This window comes from Oncorhynchus mykiss, chromosome 30 (genome assembly GCF_057628025.1).
Source record: "Oncorhynchus mykiss isolate SJ-2025 chromosome 30, ASM5762802v1, whole genome shotgun sequence".
Taxonomy (NCBI): domain Eukaryota; kingdom Metazoa; phylum Chordata; class Actinopteri; order Salmoniformes; family Salmonidae; genus Oncorhynchus; species Oncorhynchus mykiss.
In genome coordinates, this window is record NC_143051.1 from 17,130,550 (window position 1) to 17,149,327 (window position 18,778).

The 18,778-nt window shown below is 46.0% G+C and overlaps 1 protein-coding gene across 4 annotated transcripts in view; it reads left to right on the forward strand.

Moving 5' to 3' along the window:
* Positions 1–16,797, forward strand: part of pex1 (peroxisomal biogenesis factor 1) — a 29,575-nt gene extending 12,778 nt beyond the window's left edge. For 2 of the 4 annotated variants that reach the window (XM_036970970.2, XM_090227666.1), the window contains exons 14-24: positions 5,321–5,507; positions 6,588–6,754; positions 7,079–7,213; positions 7,559–7,623; positions 7,717–7,859; positions 9,837–9,940; positions 10,224–10,400; positions 15,155–15,391; positions 15,875–16,063; positions 16,162–16,292; positions 16,481–16,797. In XM_036970970.2, the coding sequence (XP_036826865.2) occupies positions 5,321–5,507; positions 6,588–6,754; positions 7,079–7,213; positions 7,559–7,623; positions 7,717–7,859; positions 9,837–9,940; positions 10,224–10,400; positions 15,155–15,391; positions 15,875–16,063; positions 16,162–16,292; positions 16,481–16,565 (1,620 nt within the window). In that variant the 3' untranslated portion in view covers positions 16,566–16,797. Of the gene's footprint in view, positions 1–5,320; positions 5,508–6,151; positions 6,177–6,587; positions 6,755–7,078; positions 7,214–7,558; positions 7,624–7,716; positions 7,860–9,836; positions 9,941–10,223; positions 10,401–15,154; positions 15,403–15,874; positions 16,064–16,161; positions 16,293–16,480 lie in introns of all 4 variants that reach the window. The other 2 variants (XM_090227665.1, XR_005041296.2) reach the window with 2 other exon arrangements.
* Positions 16,798–18,778: the final 1,981 nt, after the last annotated feature.

The following is an 18,778-nucleotide window of genomic DNA, read 5'->3' on the forward strand; positions in this document are numbered from 1 at the left end:
TGGACAGGACAGTGTCTTTGTTGCTACATGGACAGGACAGTGTATTTGTTGCTACGTGGACAGGACAGTGTATTTGTTGCTACATGGACAGGACAGTGTCTTTGTTGCTACGTGGACAGGACAGTGTATTTGTTGCTACGTGGACAGGACAGTGTATTTGTTGCTACATGGACAGGACAGTGTATTTGTTGCTACATGGACAGGACAGTGTATTTGTGGCTACATATGCGTCGCGGAAGTTAGAGTAACAATGATCCAAGGTCTTTCCACCCCTGGTTGCGCAATCGATATGCTGATAAAATTTGGGGAGTCTTGTTTTCAGATTAGCCTTGTTAAAATCCCCAGCTACAATGAATGCAGCCTCCGGATAAATGGTTTCCAGTTTGCAAAGAGTCAAGTAAAGTTCATTCAGAGCCAACGATGTGTCTGCTTGGGGGGGGATATATACGGCTGTGATTATAATCGAAGAGAATTCTCTTGGTAGATAATGCGGTCTACATTTGATTGTGAGGAATTCTAAATCAGGTGAACAGAAGGATTTGAGTTCCTGTATGTTTCTTTCATCACACCATGTCACGTTAGTCATAAGGCATACGCCCCCGCCCCTCTTTTTACCAGAAAGATGTTTTTTCCTGTCTGCGCGATGCGTGGAGAAACCTGTTGGCTGCACCGCTTCGGATAGCGTCTCTCCAGTAAGCCACGTTTCCGTGAAGCAAAGAACGTTACAGTCTCTGATGTCCCTCTGGAATGCTACCCTTGCTCGGATTTCATCAACCTTGTTGTCAAGAGACTGGACATTGGCAAGAAGAATGCTAGGGAATGGTGCACGATGTGCCCGTCTCCGGAGTCTGACCAGAAGACCGCCTCGTTTCCCTCTTTTTCGGAGTCGTTTTTTTGGGTCGCTGCATGGGATCCACTCCGTTGTCCTGTTTGTAAGGCAGAGCACAGGAAAAGCTGACCATGACTCCATTTTGTTGATCCCTGCCTACAGACAGAAACTAAAACAAGAGGCTCCCACGCTGAGGTCTGTCCAACGCTGGTCCGACCAAACTGACTCCACACTCCAAGACTGCTTCCATCACGTGGACTGGGACATGTTTCGTATTGCGTCAGACAACAACATTGACGAATACGCTGATTCGGTGTGCGAGTTCATTAGAACGTGCGTTGAAGATGTCGTTCCCATAGCAACGATTAAAACATTCCCTAACCAGAAACCGTGGATTGATGGCAGCATTCGTGTGAAACTGAAAGCGCGAACCACTGCTTTTAATCAGGGCAAGGTGTCTGGTAACATGACCGAATACAAACAGTGCAGCTATTCCCTCCGCAAGGCTATCAAACAAGCTAAGCGTCAGTACAGAGACAAAGTAGAATCTCAATTCAACGGCTCAGACACAAGAGGCATGTGGCAGGGTCTACAGTCAATCACGGACTACAGGAAGAAATCCAGCCCAGTCACGGACCAGGATGTCCTGCTCCCAGGCAGACTAAATAACTTTTTTGCCCGCTTTGAGGACAATACAGTGCCACTGACACGGCCTGCAACGAAAACTTGCGGTCTCTCCTTCACTGCAGCCGAGGTGAGTAAGACATTTAAACGTGTTAACCCTCGCAAGGCTGCAGGCCCAGACGGCATCCCCAGCCGCGCCCTCAGAGCATGCGCAGACCAGCTGGCCGGTGTGTTTACGGACATATTCAATCAATCCCTATACCAGTCTGCTGTTCCCACATGCTTCAAGAGGGCCACCATTGTTCCTGTTCCCAAGAAAGCTAAGGTAACTGAGCTAAACGACTACCGCCCCGTAGCACTCACTTCCGTCATCATGAAGTGCTTTGAGAGACTAGTCAAGGACCATATCACCTCCACCCTACCTGACACCCTAGACCCACTCCAATTTGCTTACCGCCCAAATAGGTCCACAGACGATGCCATCTCAACCACACTGCACACTGCCCTAACCCATCTGGACAAGAGGAATACCTATGTGAGAATGCTGTTCATTGACTACAGTTCGGCATTCAACACCATAGTACCCTCCAAGCTCGTCATCAAGCTCGAGACCCTGGGTCTCGACCCCGCCCTGTGCAACTGGGTACTGGACTTCCTGACGGGCCGCCCCCAGGTGGTGAGGGTAGGCAACAACATCTCCTCCCCGCTGATCCTCAACACTGGGGCCCCACAAGGGTGCGTTCTGAGCCCTCTCCTGTACTCCCTGTTCACCCACGACTGCGTGGCCACGCACGCCTCCAACTCAATCATCAAGTTTGCGGACGACACAACAGTGGTAGGCTTGATTACCAACAACGACGAGACGGCCTACAGGGAGGAGGTGAGGGCCCTCGGAGTGTGGTGTCAGGAAAATAACCTCACACTCAACGTCAACAAAACTAAGGAGATGATTGTGGACTTCAGGAAACAGCAGAGGGAACACCCCCCTATCCACATCGATGGAACAGTAGTGGAGAGGGTAGCAAGTTTTAAGTTCCTCGGCATACACATCACAGACAAACTGAATTGGTCCACTCACACAGACAGCATTGTGAAGAAGGCGCAGCAGCGCCTCTTCAACCTCAGGAGGCTGAAGAAATTTGGCTTGTCACCAAAAGCACTCACAAACTTCTACAGATGCACAATCGAGAGCATCCTGGCGGGCTGTATCACCGCCTGGTACGGCAACTGCTCCGCCCTCAACCGTAAGGCTCTCCAGAGGGTAGTGAGGTCTGCACAACGCATCACCGGGGGCAAACTACCTGCCCTCCAGGACACATACACCACCCGATGTCACAGGAAGGCCATAAAGATCATCAAGGACATCAACCACCCGAGCCACTGCCTGTTCACCCCGCTATCATCCAGAAGGCGAGGTCAGTACAGGTGCATCAAAGCTGGGACCGAGAGACTGAAAAACAGCTTCTATCTCAAGGCTATCAGACTGTTAAACAGCCACCACTAACATTGAGTGGCTGCTGCCAACACACTGACACTGACTCAACTCCAGCCACTTTAATAATGGGAATTGATGGGAAATGATGTAAATATATCACTAGCCACTTTAACCAATGCTACCTTATATAATGTTACTCACCCTACATTATTCATCTCATAGGCATACGTATATACTGTACTCTATATCATCGACTGTATCCTTATGTAATACATGTATCACTAGCCACTTTAACTATGCCACTTTGTTTACATACTCATCTCATATGTATATACTGTACTCGATACAATCTACTGTATCTGCCTATGCTGCTCTGTACCATCACTCATTCATATATCCTTATGTACATATTCTTTATCCCCTCACACTGTGTACAAGACAGTAGTTTTGGAATTGTTAGTTAGATTACTTGTTGGTTATTACTGCATTGTCGGAACTAGAAGCACAAGCATTTCGCTACACTCGCATTAACATCTGCTAACCATGTGTATGTGACAAATAAAATTTGATTTGATTTGATTTACATGGACAGGACAGTGTATTTGTTGCTACGTGGACAGGACAGTGTATTTGTTGCTACGTGGACAGTGTCTTTGTTGCTAAGTGGACAGGACAGTGTATTTGTTGCTACGTGGACAGGACAGTGTATTTGTTGCTACGTGGACAGTGTCTCTGTTGCTACATGGACAGGACAGTGTCTTTGTTGCTACGTGGACAGGACAGTGTATTTGTTGCTACGTGGACAGGACAGTGTATTTGTTGCTACGTGGACAGTGTATTTGTTGCTACGTGGACAGTGTCTTTGTTGCTACATGGACAGGACAGTGTATTTGTTGCTACATGGACAGGACAGTGTCTTTGTTGCTACATGGACAGGACAGTGTATTTGTTTCTACATGGACAGGACAGTGTCTTTGTCGCTACATGGACAGGACAGTGTATTTGTTGCTACATGGACAGGACAGTGTCTTTGTTGCTACATGGACAGGACAGTGTCTTTGTTGCTACGTGGACAGGACAGTGTCTTTGTTGCTACATGGACAGGACAGTGTCTTTGTTGCTACGTGGACAGTGTCTTTGTTGCTACGTGGACAGGACAGTGTCTTTGTTGCTACATGGACAGGACAGTGTCTTTGTTGCTACGTGGACAGGACAGTGTCTTTGTTGCTACGTGGACAGGACAGTGTCTTTGTTGCTACATGGACAGGACAGTGTCTTTGTTGCTACATGGACAGGACAGTGTCTTTGTTGCTACATGGACAGGACAGTGTCTTTGTTGCTACATGGACAGTGTCTTTGTTGCTACATGGACAGTGTCTTTGTTGCTACATGGACAGGACAGTGTCTTTGTTGCTACATGGACAGGACAGTGTCTTTGTTGCTACATGGACAGGACAGTGTCTTTGTTGCTACGTGGACAGTGTCTTTGTTGCTACGTGGACAGTGTCTTTGTTGCTACGTGGACAGGACAGTGTATTTGTTGCTACGTGGACAGGACAGTGTCTTTGTTGCTACGTGGACAGGACAGTGTCTTTGTTGCTACGTGGACAGTGTCTTTGTTGCTACGTGGACAGGACAGTGTCTTTGTTGCTACATGGACAGGACAGTGTCTTTGTTGCTACGTGGACAGTGTCTTTGTTGCTACATGGACAGGACAGTGTCTTTGTTGCTACATGGACAGGACAGTGTCTTTGTTGCTACATGGACAGTGTCTTTGTTGCTACGTGGACAGGACAGTGTCTTTGTTGCTACGTGGACAGTGTCTTTGTTGCTACATGGACAGTGTCTTTGTTGCTACGTGGACAGTGTCTTTGTTGCTACATGGACAGTGTCTTTGTTGCTACATGGACAGGACAGTGTCTTTGTTGCTACATGGACAGGACAGTGTCTTTGTTGCTACATGGACAGGACAGTGTCTTTGTTGCTACATGGACAGTGTCTTTGTTGCTACGTGGACAGTGTCTTTGTTGCTACATGGACAGTGTCTTTGTTGCTACATGGACAGCGTCTTTGTTGCTACATGTATCTTTATAATAATGTGTATTACATAGTTATGTCTCGCTTTGTGACTGTCGAGTAATTTTTGCAAAGGCGTCATCTTGACCTTTGTGATAATAATTCTGCCAGACGGTTAATGTGGACCATCTGTAAACAGTCAATGTGGACCATCTGTAAACAGTCAATGTGGACCATCTGTAAACAGTCAATGTGGACCATCTGTCAGCGTACCATTTTTATTTTTGATATTTTCTGGAAAAGGACCTGTAAGTAAGCATTTCACTGTTAGTCAACACCTGATGTTTATGAAGAATGTGACAAGTAAAATGAGATTAGATTTGATATGTATTGTGACTGTGTTGTCTGCTTGTCAGGCCCAGAGAGGAGAGATCCTGCGCTGTCTGATCCTCAGTAAGACTGCTGTATCCAAGGAGACCCTACACACGCTCGACCTGGGGATTATTGCCAAGGAAACAGAGGGCTACCTGCCCCGTGACCTGGCCCTGCTGCTAGAGAGGGCCATCCATGCCAACGCCCTACACAGGGCACGCAGCACCCAGGGTTGGTAACCTATCTATTCCAGTCCCTACACAGGGCACGCAGCACCCAGGGTTGGTAACCTATCTATTCCAGTCCCTACACAGGGCACGCAGCACCCAGGGTTGGTAACCTATCTATTCCAGTCCCTACACAGGGGACACAGCACCCAGGGTTAGTAACCTATCTATTCCAGTCCCTACACAGGGCACGCAGCACCCAGGGTTAGTAACCTATCTATTCCAGTCCCTACACAGGGCACGCAGCACCCAGGGTTGGTAACCTATCTATTCCAGTCCCTACACAGGGCACGCAGCACCCAGGGTTAGTAACCTATCTATTCCAGTCCCTACACAGGGGATGCCTCAGGGCAGTGACTGGGGACATTGCCCTGTGTAGGGTGCCGTCTTTCGGATGGGATATTAAACGGGTGTCCTGACTCTCTGAGGTCATGAAAGATCCCATGGCACTTATCGTAAGAGTAGGGGTGTTAACCCTGGTGTCCTGGCTAAATTCCCAAGCTGTCCCTAATCATCCCCAGCTTACAATTGGCTCATGCATCCCCCTCCTCTCCCCTGTAACTATTCCCCAGGTCATTGCTGTAAATGAGAATGTGTTCTCAGTCAACTTGCCTGGTAAAATAAATAAATAAAAATATATCCCAATCTCTACACAGGGGACACAACGCCCAGGGTTAGTACCCTATCAATCCCATTCCCTACACAGGGGACACAGCTCCCAGGGTTAGTACCCTATCTATCCCATTCCCTACACAGGGGACACAGCACCCAGGGTTAGTACCCAATCTATCTATCCTACTAGCTTTTGGTCCAAATATAAAATTCTCTGTTTGTGGCATCCTTCCGATTCCTAAAAATGACCTTGAATTAGTAAACTAAAAAACTATAGATATTTCAGTCACACCAAAACCATAACACACATCTCCCAACTTCAATCACAAACCACTAAGACAAAATGAACAACACATGGTTATCACATGCAATGACTACAGTAATAGAGTACTGTACTTGGTTGTCCATTGAAATGAGAATCAGTCCTTATTGTAACGTTGTATACTCTGTCTGTGTCTTCTCCTCGTCCCAGGAGTGTGTCTGTCGTGGAGGGATTTTGTGCAGGCTCTGAAGGGCTTCACCCCTCCCACTCTGTGGGGGGCTCAGCTGCAGAGCCCCAGTGGTGCAGGCCTTGAGAGGGTAGGGGGACTGCATCAAGTACGCCAGTTACTCATGGACACCATCCTGCTACCGGCCAAGGTGAATATCTCTAGCCTGGTCCCAGATCTGTGTGTGTTGTCTTGCTAACTCCTATAGTGAGCGTGACTATGATCTGGGATCAGGTCAGTACAAATCTCACAGGAAGACCAGGTTGTTATTGTACCACAAAAATGTTTCTCAATTACTTACCCAGGTTATACAGTATACAGGACAGGTTTGATGAATCCATTAATTGGTGCTGCTGTAGAACCTTGTCTCAGAGCTTTGGTGGAGCTGTTCGCCTATAGAATTTGATATGAGGTACTTGGTGTGTTATTGGATAGTCGCCCATCTCCCACTCATGTCAGTCTTTGTATGTTCCAGTATCCGGTGCTCTTCTCCAGCCTTCCCATCCGGCAGCGCTCAGGACTTCTGCTGTACGGCGCTCCAGGCACTGGGAAAACCCTGCTGGCTGGTGCCGTGGCCAAGGAGAGTGGGATGAACTTCATCAGTATCAAGGTGGGTTTGAAATGTACCAGGACCCGTCTCAAATCGCACCCTATTGCCTATATAGTGCACTACTTTTGACCAGGGACCATAGGGTAGTAGTGCAAAATGTAGTGAATAGGGTGCCATTTGTGTTCACTGCCCCAGTATCGGTGACTAGATATATAAATGCTTAAAGGCCGGGTTTCTGTACAGCACTTTGAGAGATCTGCTGATATAAAAAGGGCTTTAGAAATACATTTGATTGATTGAAATACGTTCTAATACAAGAATACATGGTGAGCGTTTACACTGGGAACTTATTGTTGCATGGTTTCATTGAGTCGCATATGAGTGTGTTTTTAATACTGTTTTCAGGGTCCCGAACTCCTCAGCAAGTACATTGGAGCCAGTGAGCAGGCTATCAGAGACGTCTTCCAGAGGTGTGTGCACTTTGCTACACAATAGTGTAACCATAGCCACAAACGGTGCTGGTGTAGTGTTAACCTATACTATGTGTTTCTGTTCCCCTGCAGAGCCCAGGCTGCTAAGCCCTGCATCCTGTTCTTTGATGAGTTTGACTCCTTGGCACCCAGGAGGGGTCACGACAACACCGGGGTCACTGACCGGGTGGTCAACCAGCTACTGACCCAGCTGGATGGGGTGGAGGGACTACAGGGTATGGCGAGAGGACGGCGGCATCTAGAACAGACACTGCTGTCATATGTTTAACATACATTTCATTAGGCTTTGCTTAGTCGGCTTGATTTAGTTTTATGATATACTTTCATTTTTTATATATTTAGACAAATTAACAGGGCACGCAGCACCCAGGGTTAGTACCCGATCTATCCCAGTCCCTACACAGGGTTAGTACCCGATTTCCAAGATGGCACCGGAGGAGATGGCCACCAGTTTAGTCTCCTAACCAATTGTGTTATTATGTGGGGTTTTTCGCGATATTTGTAAGTTCTTTGTACATAATGTTTCTGCAACCGTATTTTACGTCAGAAAAGAGCTTCTAGATATCAGGACAGCGATCACTACCTCGGATTAGACAAAGAGCTTCTAGATATCAGGACAGCGATCACTCATCTCGGATTAGACAAAGAGCTTCTGGATATCAGGACAGCGATCACTCACCTCGGATTAGACAAAGAGCTTCTGGATATCAGGACAGAGATCACTCACCTCGGATTAGACAAAGAGGTTCTGGATATCAGGACAGCGATCACTCACCTCGGATTAGACAAAGAGCTTCTGGATATCAGGACAGCGATCACTCACCTCGGATTAGACAAAGAGCTTCTGGATATCAGGACAGCGATCACTACCTCGGACTAGACAAAGAGCTTCTGGATATCAGGACAGCGATCACTCACCTCGGATTAGACAAAGAGCTTCTGGATATCAGGACAGCGATAGGGAAAAAATTCTAGATCACCTGTACTCCACACACAGAGACGCGTACAAAGCTCTCCCTCGCCCTCCATTTGGTAAATCCGACCACAACTCTATCCTCCTGATTCCTGCTTACAAGTAAAATTTAAAGCAGGAAGCACCAGTGACTCGGTCTATAAAAAAGTGGTCAGATGAAGCAGATGCTAAACTACAGGACTGTTTTGCTATCACAGACTGGAACATGTTCCGGGATTCTTCCGATGACATTGAGGAGTACACCACATCAGTCACTGGCTTTATCAATAAGTTCATCGAGGACATCATCCCCACAGTGACTGTACGTACATACCCCAACCAGAAGCCATGGATTACAGGCAACATTCACACTGAGCTAAAGGGTTAAGCTGCCTCTTTCAAGGTGCGGGACTCTAACCCGGAAGCTTGCAAGAAATCCCGCTATGCCCTGCGACGAACCATCAAACAGGCAAAGCGTCAATACAGGGCTAAGATTGAATCATACTACACCGGCTCCGATGCTTGTCTTATGTGGCAGGGCTTGCAAACTATTACAGACTACAAAAGGAAGCACAGCCGCGAGCTGCACAGTGACGCGAGCTGCCTAGTGACACGAGCCTACCAGACGAGCTAAATCACTTCTATGCTCGCTTCGAGGCAAGCAACACTGGCTAACCGGGCTATCTGTATTGTGTCCCACCACCCGCCAACCCCTCTTTTTATGCTTCTGCTACTCTGTTCATCATATGTGCATAGTCACTTTAACGATACCGACATGTACATACTACCTCAATAAGCCTGACTAACAGGTGTCTGTGTAAAGACTTGCTACTCTTTTTTTCAAATGTCTTTCTACTGTTGTTTTCTTTCTTTACTTACCTACACACACACACACACCTTTTTTTGCCACCATTGGTTAGCGCCTGTAAGTAAGCATTTCACTGTAAGGTTTACACCTGTTGTATTCGGTGCACGTGACAAATAAACTTTGATTTGATCTATCTATCCTACTAGCTTTTGGCCCATTCCATTAGGCTTTGCTTAGTCGGCTTGATTTAGATTTATGATATACTTCAAAAATGTATATATTTAGACAAATGAACAGTACAGTCATTTTACCAGCACTATCATTTTAGTGAGTAATGTTCCTTTTGCTTAGCGGTTTGCTTGTCTAATGTTTCCCTCTCTCTCTCTGTGTGTGTGTGCGTGTGTGTGTGTGTGCGTGCGTGCTTGCGTCCAGGTGTGTATGTCCTGGCTGCCACTAGTCGTCCAGACTTGATAGACCCTGCCCTGCTGAGGCCTGGCCGCCTGGACAAGTCTCTCTACTGTCCCCCTCCTGACCAGGTCTGGACCACACTCAGTCCTATAGTCTCAACTGTCCCCCTCCTGACCACACTCAGTCCTATATAGTCTCAACTGTCCCCCTCCTGACCACACTCAGTCCTATAGTCTCAACTGTCCCCCTCCTGACCACACTCAGTCCTATATAGGGCCAATGATACACTAGTGCAATGTTTGGAATAGCGTGTAATTTGGGACCCAGACTTTTGAGTGATTGTATGTTATATTTAACCCGATGGTCCCCCCCCCCCCCCCCCCCCCCCCCCCCCCCCCCCCCCCCCCCCAGGAGGCGCGTGTAGAGATCCTGAGGGCTCTGAGCCACTCGGTTCCCCTGGCTGACGATGTGGACCTGGAGCAGATGGCCGGGGCCACGGACACGTTTACTGGCGCTGACCTGAAGGCCCTGCTGTACAATGCCCAGCTAGAGGCCATCCACAGCACCCTGGGGCCCAGCCTGCTGCACGTGAGTCATTCTGCCACCAGGGGGCGCTGTGGGTCTATTGGTAGAGATGCACTACAGCAATGTATGATATTCAGTCAGCTATTGGTTCTAACACCATAGCTTCAGTAGAGAGGACTATGGATTTAATAGTAGAACTACATGGATTTATGTCATTAACCTTTTTGGGATAGGGGGCAGCATTTTCACTTTTGGATGAATAGTGTGCCCAGAGTGAACTGCCTCCTACTCTGTCCCAGATGCTAATATATGCATATTATTAGTATTGGATAGAAAACATTCTGAAGTTTCTAAAACTGTTTGAATGATGTCTGTGAGTATAACAGAACTCGTATGGCAGGCGAAAACCTGAAATATCCAACCAGGAAGTGGGACATCTGAGGTTTGTAGTTTTTCAAAGCTTGACCTACCAAATACACATTGAGATATGGATGAGGTTGCACTTCCTAGTGCTTCCACTAGATGTCAACCGTCTTTAGAAACTGGTTTGATGATTCTACTATTCAGCAGGGGCTCATGAGACCTCTTTGAGTCAGTGGTCTGGCAGAGAGCCTTGGTCTCATGACGCGCGCTCCCGACAGAGTTACCTCTCGTTCCAGTGCTTTTCTTCAGACAAAGAAATTCTCTGGTTCGAACATTGATGTTTTATGTTAAAAACATCCTAAAGATTGATTCCATACATCGTTTGACATGTTTCTAAAGGACTGTAACAAAACGTTTAGAGTTTTTCATGAAGATGGATTACTGGGCTGAACACACTAACAACAAGTGGCTATTTGGACATAAATTATGGACTTTATGGAACTTTATGGAACAAATCAGTCATTTATTGTCGAGGTGGAATTCCTGGGAGTGCCTTCTGATGAAGATCATCAAAGGTAAGTGAATATTTATGGTGTAATTTCTAACTTTGTTGACTCCAAAATGGCTGATATTCCTCTGGCTGTTTTGGGTTCCGAGCGTCGTTCTCAGATTGTGCTTTTTCCATAAATCTGACACAGAGGTTGCATTAAGGAGAAGTCTATCTTTAATTCTGTGAATAACAGTTGTATCTTTTATCAATGTTTATTATGAGTATTTCTGCAAAATCACTGGATGTTTTGGAATCAAAACATTACTGCACGTAACGCGCCAATGTAAACTGAGATTTTTGGATATAAATATGCACATTATCGAACAAAACATACATGTATTGTGTAACATAATGTCCTATGAGTGTCATCTGATGAAGATCATCAAAGGTTAGTGATTCATTTGATCTATATTTCAGATTTTTGTGACTGCTCTCTTTGGCTGGAAAATGGCTGTGTGTGTTTTTGTGACTTAACTCTGACCTAACATAATCATATGTTGTCTTTCGCTGTAAAGCATTTTTTAAATCGGACACGATGGGTAGATTAACAAGATGTTTATCTTCCACTTACATATTTCTGAAAAATATTTTTTAATTTTGAGCGCTGCCTTTTCAGTGGAATGTTGTTGAGGGGGTTCCGCCTGCCCTAAAAGGTTAACAGGGTAATTAATTAATTATTAATTTTACTTTGAATGAATGGTAGAGCTAAATGGATCTGTAAAAGTAACCAACAGAAAGATCTGCTGGGCTCACTGTGAAGGACCAATCATGAGGTTTCTGGCAGTGGAGGCTGGTGGGAGGAGCTATAGGAGGACGTGCTCCTTGTAATGGCTGGAATGGAGTCAAACATGGTATCCATATGTTTGATACCGTTCCATTTAGTCCATCCTAGACATTACAATGAGCCCGTACTCCTATACAGTGCATTTGAAAAGTATTCAGACTAGAGGTCGACCGATTAATCGGAATGGCCGATTAATTAGGGCCGATTTCAAGTTTGAATAACAATTGGAAATCGGTATTTTTGGACACGGTTTTTTGACGATTATTTATTTTTAATCTTTATTTAACTAGGCAAGTCAGTTAAGAACACATTCTTATTTTCAATGACGGCCTAGGAACGGTGGGGTAACTGCCTTGTTCAGGGGCAGAACGACAGATTTTTACCTTGTCAGTTCCAAGATTCAATCTTGCAACCTTAGAGTTAACTAGTCCAACGCTCTAACCACCTGCCTCTCATTGCACTCCACGAGGAGCCTGCCTGTTACGCGAATGCAGTAAGCCAAGGTAAGTTTCTAGCTAGCATTAAACTTATCTTATAAAAACAATCAATCAATCATAATCACTAGTTATAACTACACATGGTTGATGATATTACTAGTTTATCTAGCATGTCCTGCATTGCATATAATCAATGTGGTGTGTATCGTTGCTCCAATGTGTACCTAACCATAAACATCAATGCCTTTCTTAAAATCAACACACAGAAGTATATATTTTTAAACCTGCATATTTAGCTAAAATATATCCAGGTTAGCAGGCAATATTGACCAGGTGAAATTGTGTCACTTCTCTTGCGTTCATTGCACGCAGAGTAAGTGTATATGCAACAGTTTGGGCCGCCTAATTTGCCAGAATTTTACGTAATTATGACATAACATTGAAGGTTGTGCAATGTAACAGGAATATTTAGACTTAGGGATGCCACCCGTTAGATAAAATACAGAACGGTTCCGTATTTCATTGAAAGAATAAACGTCTTGTTTTCGAGGTGATAGTTTCCGGATTCGACCTAAGGCTCGTATTTCTGTATGTTATTATGTTATAACTAAGTCTATGGTTTGATAGAGCAGTCTGACTGAGCGGTGGTAGGCAGCAGCAGGCTCGTAAGCATTCATTCAAACAGCACTTTTGTGCGTTTTGCCAGCAGCTCTTCGCTGTGCTTCAAGCATTGAGCTGTTTATGACTTCAGGCCTATCAACTCCCGAGATTAGGCTGGTGTAACCGATGTGAAATGGCTAGCTAGTTAGCGGGGTGCGTGCTAATAGCGTTTCAAACGTCACTCGCTCTGAGACTTGGAGTGGTTGTTCCCCTTGCTCTGCATGGGTAACGCTGCTTTGAGGGTGGCTGTTGTCGATGTGTTCCTGGTTCGAGCCCAGGTAGGAGCGAGGAGAGGGACGGAAGTTATACTGTTACACTGGCAATACTAAAGTGCCTATGAGAACATCCAGTAGTCAAAGGTAGTCAAACTTCTCCTCTCTCTCCCTCCAGAACCAGTAAACCTCTCCTCTCTCTCCCTCCAGAACCATTAAACCTCTCCTCTCCCTCCAGAACCAGTAAACCTCTCCTCTCTATCCCTCCAGGACCAGTAAACCTCTCCTCTCTCTCCCTCCAGAACCAGTAAACCTCTCCTCTCTCTCCCTCCAGAACCATTAAACCTCTCCTCTCCCTCCAGAACCAGTAAACCTCTCCTCTCTATCCCTCCAGGACCAGTAAACCTCTCCTCTCTCTCCCTCCCTCCAGAACCATTAAACCTCTCCTCTCTCTCCCTCCAGGACCAGTAAACCTCTCCTCTCTCTCCCTCCAGAACCAGTAAACCTCTCCTCTCTATCCTTCCAGGACCAGTAAACCTCTCCTCTCTCTCTCTCTCTCCCTCCAGAACCAGTAAACCTCTCCTCTCTCTCCCTCCAGAACCAGTAAACTCTCCTCTCTCTCCCTCCAGAACCAGTAAACCTCTCCTCTCTCTCCCTCCAGAACCAGTAAACCTCTCCTCTCTCTCCCTCCAGAACCATTAAACCTCTCCTCTCCCTCCAGAACCATTAAACCTCTCCATCCCTATCTCCCTCCAGAACCAGTAAACCTCTCCTCTCTCTCCCTCCAGAACCAGTAAACCTCTCCTCTCTATCCTTCCAGGACCAGTAAACCTCTCCTCTCTCTCCCTCCAGAACCAGTAAACCTCTCCTCTCTCTCCCTCCAGAACCAGTAAACCTCTCCTCTCTCTCCCTCCAGAACCAGTAAACCTCTCCTCTCTCTCCCTCCAGAACCAGTAAACCTCTCCTCTCTATCCCCCTCTCCCTCCAGTACCAGTAAACCTCTCCTCTCTCTCCCTCCAGAACCAGTAAACCTCTCCTCTCTCTCCAGAACCATTAAACCTCTCCTCTCCCTCCAGAACCAGTAAACCTCTCCTCTCTCTCCCTCCAGAACCAGTAAATCTCTCCTCTCTCTCCCTCCAGGACCAGTAAACCTCTCCTCTCTCTCCCTCCAGAACCAGTAAACCTCTCCTCTCTATCCCTCTCTCCCTCCAGGACCAGTAAATCTATCCTCTTTATCCCTCTCTCCCTACAGAACCAGGAAACCTCTCCCTCCAGGACCAGTAAACCTCTCCTCTCTATCCCCCTCTCCCTCCAGGACCAGTAAACCTCTCCTCTCTCTCCCTCCAGAACCAGTAAACCTCTCCTCTCTATCCCTCTCTCCCTCCAGGACCAGTAAACCTCTCCTCTCTCTCCCTCCAGAACCAGTAAATCTATCCTCTTTATCCCTCTCTCCCTCCAGGACCAGTAAACCTCTCCTCTCTATCCCCCTCTCCCTCCAGGACCAGTAAACCTCTCCTCTCTATCCCTCTCTCCCTCCAGGACCAGTAAACCTCTCTTCTCTCTCCCTCCAGAACCAGTAAACCTCTCCCCTCTCTCCCTCCAGAACCAGGAAACCTCTCCTCTCTATCCCTCTCTCCCTTCAGGACCAGTAAACCTCTCCTCTCTCTCCCTTCTCCCTCCAGAACTAGTAAACCTCTCCCTCTCTCCCTCCAGGACCAGTACATCTCTCCTCTCTCTCCCTCCAGAACCAGTAAACCTCTCCTCCCTCTCTCCCTCCAGGACCAGTAAACCTCTCCCCTCTCTCCCTCTAGGACCTGGGGTCGGGTTCGGACAGCGACATAAGCCTGTCCTCCATGATCTTTCTGAACCACAGCAGTGGGTCTGATGACTCAACTGGGGAAGGGGAGAGAGGGTGCGGGCTGGACCACTCCATGGTGCTGCTGGACCTCAGTGACGTCCCCCCTGAGGACCCCCGTGGTAACATCTGGAGGCTGTACTTCGGCAGCTCCTTTGAGTCCGAGCTGGGCAACCCTTCCCCCTCGGGACTGGTGAGATGATGGTCTGCGTCCCAAACAGCACCTTGTTCTCTTATGTAGTGAAGTACATTTTAAACAGGGTCCTATGGGGCCATAGGGTACTAGTCAAAAGTAGTGCATGATATTGGGCATAGGGTGCCATTTGGGACACAATATTATGATTGATTGTCCAGGATGAGAATAGTGTAATATGGAAAGAACCGTGTAGGGTAACACTTTTTTTTTGATAGTATGACCATCCATAGATCTATATGAGACTATCTAAGCAACTGCTCGCTAACAATAAGGGTTAGTGGATAGTTAGTTGAAATGTTGTTGACAGTTATTGAACATCTACAAACCATCTTCTTGGGACTATCCAAATGAAGTGTTACCCCTTATAGACCTAGTTATTAGCAACATTAGCTAATCTTTTTAAATGCCATGTACTTCTTTATGTGGAGAGCTCCGTCTAAAGCTGTGTTGTTCTCACCCTCCCTTTGTCTGTCCCCCTAGAACTCCCAGGGTGTCTCGGGGCCCAACTCTAATGACCTGACCGGTGCGTCGGTCAGAGACCCTGGCTTCTCCCACCCCCCGGCCTATATGTCCTCGCTACAGGATGGCTACGAGGAGCTCAGCCATGAGCAGCTAGACCGCCTCCGTCTGGAAATCAGCAACATCAAGAGCAACTACAGACGAGCTACTGTCAGTACTTTATCTAGAATAGTAACTCTGTTTATAAAGCACTTTTCATACATTCATCTCAAAGCACTAGTAACTGTAGGAGGTGTTTGTCTGTGCAGGAGGACAGTGTCCCGGTCCAGGGTGGCCCCATCAGGACAGGTCTGCTCCTGTGTCAGGCCCACCTCACCTCAGCCCTGAATGCCACCAGAGCCTCCCTCAGCAAGCAGGACTGGAGGAGGTACACTGACCTGTGAGTAGTACTGCAGTACATCGATCAATTTCTCAGGAAATCAAAACACCAAATATATATGCATACCCACCAGCCACTGCGGTCTCTCATGATGAGTTTTGTTTTTGGTGGCCAGCACCCCATCAAAGTTTCCCATCCCTGGTATAAAGAGTTTTTCTTTCCAGCCTTGTTGTTTTCTGTCTCATCAGGTATGAGTCCTTTGGAGCTTCGGGAGAAGGAAAGTCTCAGAGCACAGTGACGTTGAAACCCGGCCAAAGAGTAACGCTTGCTTAATGACACGTGTATGTCTATCTGTTAATTTTGACCTTAATTTAATGGTCATTTTGTAATTTAGCCATTTTTATTTAATGTATCTGCTACATAATATAAATCCATGCACACGTATGCATTTAAATGTAAATATGATTGTATGATACGGACATATTGACTATTAATGTTTCCAATTAAATTATCATGGAAAAATGTACAATGTATCACAAATTAAACAATTAGCATTATGATATTACTTCATATTTTTTGCATTTCATTTATCATGTTTATTTTCTGATGTTACACCTACAGTACTGTATAAGTGTGATATCACTAATGCAGAGGCACAGGTTTTCCAGCTAGGAACCAACAGATCAGGGGTCCTCAATTTCGTTCAGCCGTGTGACATTTCTTTTTTTCTTGAGCAGCTGGGACATGGTTATAATTTGTACACTGCAAATTGACCGCATGAAACCCAAACAGATATAGTATTTGACAACAAAAAAAAGAATAATTTCAAACCTTGATTTACATTGGGATATGATCACATATGACTCTTTATACATGGCCAAATAAAATGACCCTGGGGGCGCCTATGTGGAACCCTGCACTAGATGGAGAAAACGATGCTACTCTAGATCCGCTTAGACCTTTATGGTTTTCGTCATCCGATCAAGATTGGTCAGGTCTACACAAAAGCTCCACCTGGTGCTAACGTGTCCTGATTATCAATCAAATGTATTTATAAAGCCCTTTTTACATCAGCAGATGTCAAAGTGCTTATACAGAAACCCAGCCTAAAACCCCAAAGAGAAAGCAACAATGTGGCCCTGTCCGACGATACCCCCAGACAGGACCAACCAGGCAGGATATCAAATCAAATCAAATTTTATTTGTCACATACAGATGTTAATGCGAGTGTAGCGAAATGCTTGTGCTTCTAGTTCCGACAATGCAGTAATAACAAGTAATCTAACTAACAATTCCAAAACTACTGTCTTGTACACAGTGTAAGGGGATAAAGAATATGTACATAAGGATATATTAATGAGTGATGGTACAGAGCAGCATAGGCAAGATACAGTAGATGGTATTGAGTACAGTATGTACAAATGAGATGAGTATGTAAACAAAGTGGCATAGTTAAAGTGGCTAGTGATACATGTATTACATAAGGATACAGTCGATGATATAGAGTACAGTATATACGTATGCATATGAGATGAATAATGTAGGGTAAGTAACATTATATAAGGTAGCATTGTTTAAAGTGGCTAGTGATATAGTTACATCATTTCCCATCAATTCCCATTATTAAAGTGGCTGGAGTTGAGTCAGTGTCAGTGTGTTGGCAGCAGCCACTCAATGTTAGTGGTGGCTGTTTAACAGTCTGATGGCCTTGAGATAGAAGCTGTTTTTCAGTCTCTCGGTCCCAGCTTTGATGCACCTGTACTGACCTCGCCTTCTGGATGATAGCGGGGTGAACAGGCAGTGGCTCGGGTGGTTGATGTCCTTGATGATCTTTATGGCCTTCCTGTGACATCGGGTGGTGTAGGTGTCCTGGAGGGCAGGTAGTTTGCCCCCGGTGATGCGTTGTGCAGACCTCACTACCCTCTGGAGAGCCTTACGGTTGAGGGCGGTGCAGTTGCCATACCAGGCGGTGAGACAGCCCGCCAGGATGCTCTCGATTGTGCATCTGTAGAAGTTTGTGAGTGCTTTTGGTGACAAGCCGAATTTCTTCAGCCTCCTCCTATACAGTGCATTTGGAAAGTATTCAGACCACTTGACTTTATCCACATTGTGTTACGTTACAGTCTTATTCTAAAATTCTCATCTACACAGTGAAAACAGATTTAGATTTTTTTGCAAATGTGTTAAATAAAAATATAAAATACCTAATTCACATAAGTATTCAGACCCTTTGCTATGAGACTTGAAATTGAGCTCAGATGCATCCTGTTTCCGTTGATCATCCTTGATGTTTCTACAACTTGACTGGAATCCAGCTGTGGTTAAATTAAATTGATTGGACATGATTTGGAAAGGCACAGTTGACAGTGCATGTCAGAGCAAAAACCAAGCCATGAGAACGAAGGAATTGTCCGTAGAGCTCCGAGACAGGATTATGTTGAGGCGCAGATCTGGGGAAGGGTACCAAAACATTTCTGAAACATTGAAGTTCCCAAAGAACACAATGGCCTCCGTCATTCTTAAACTGAAGAAGTTTGGAACCACCA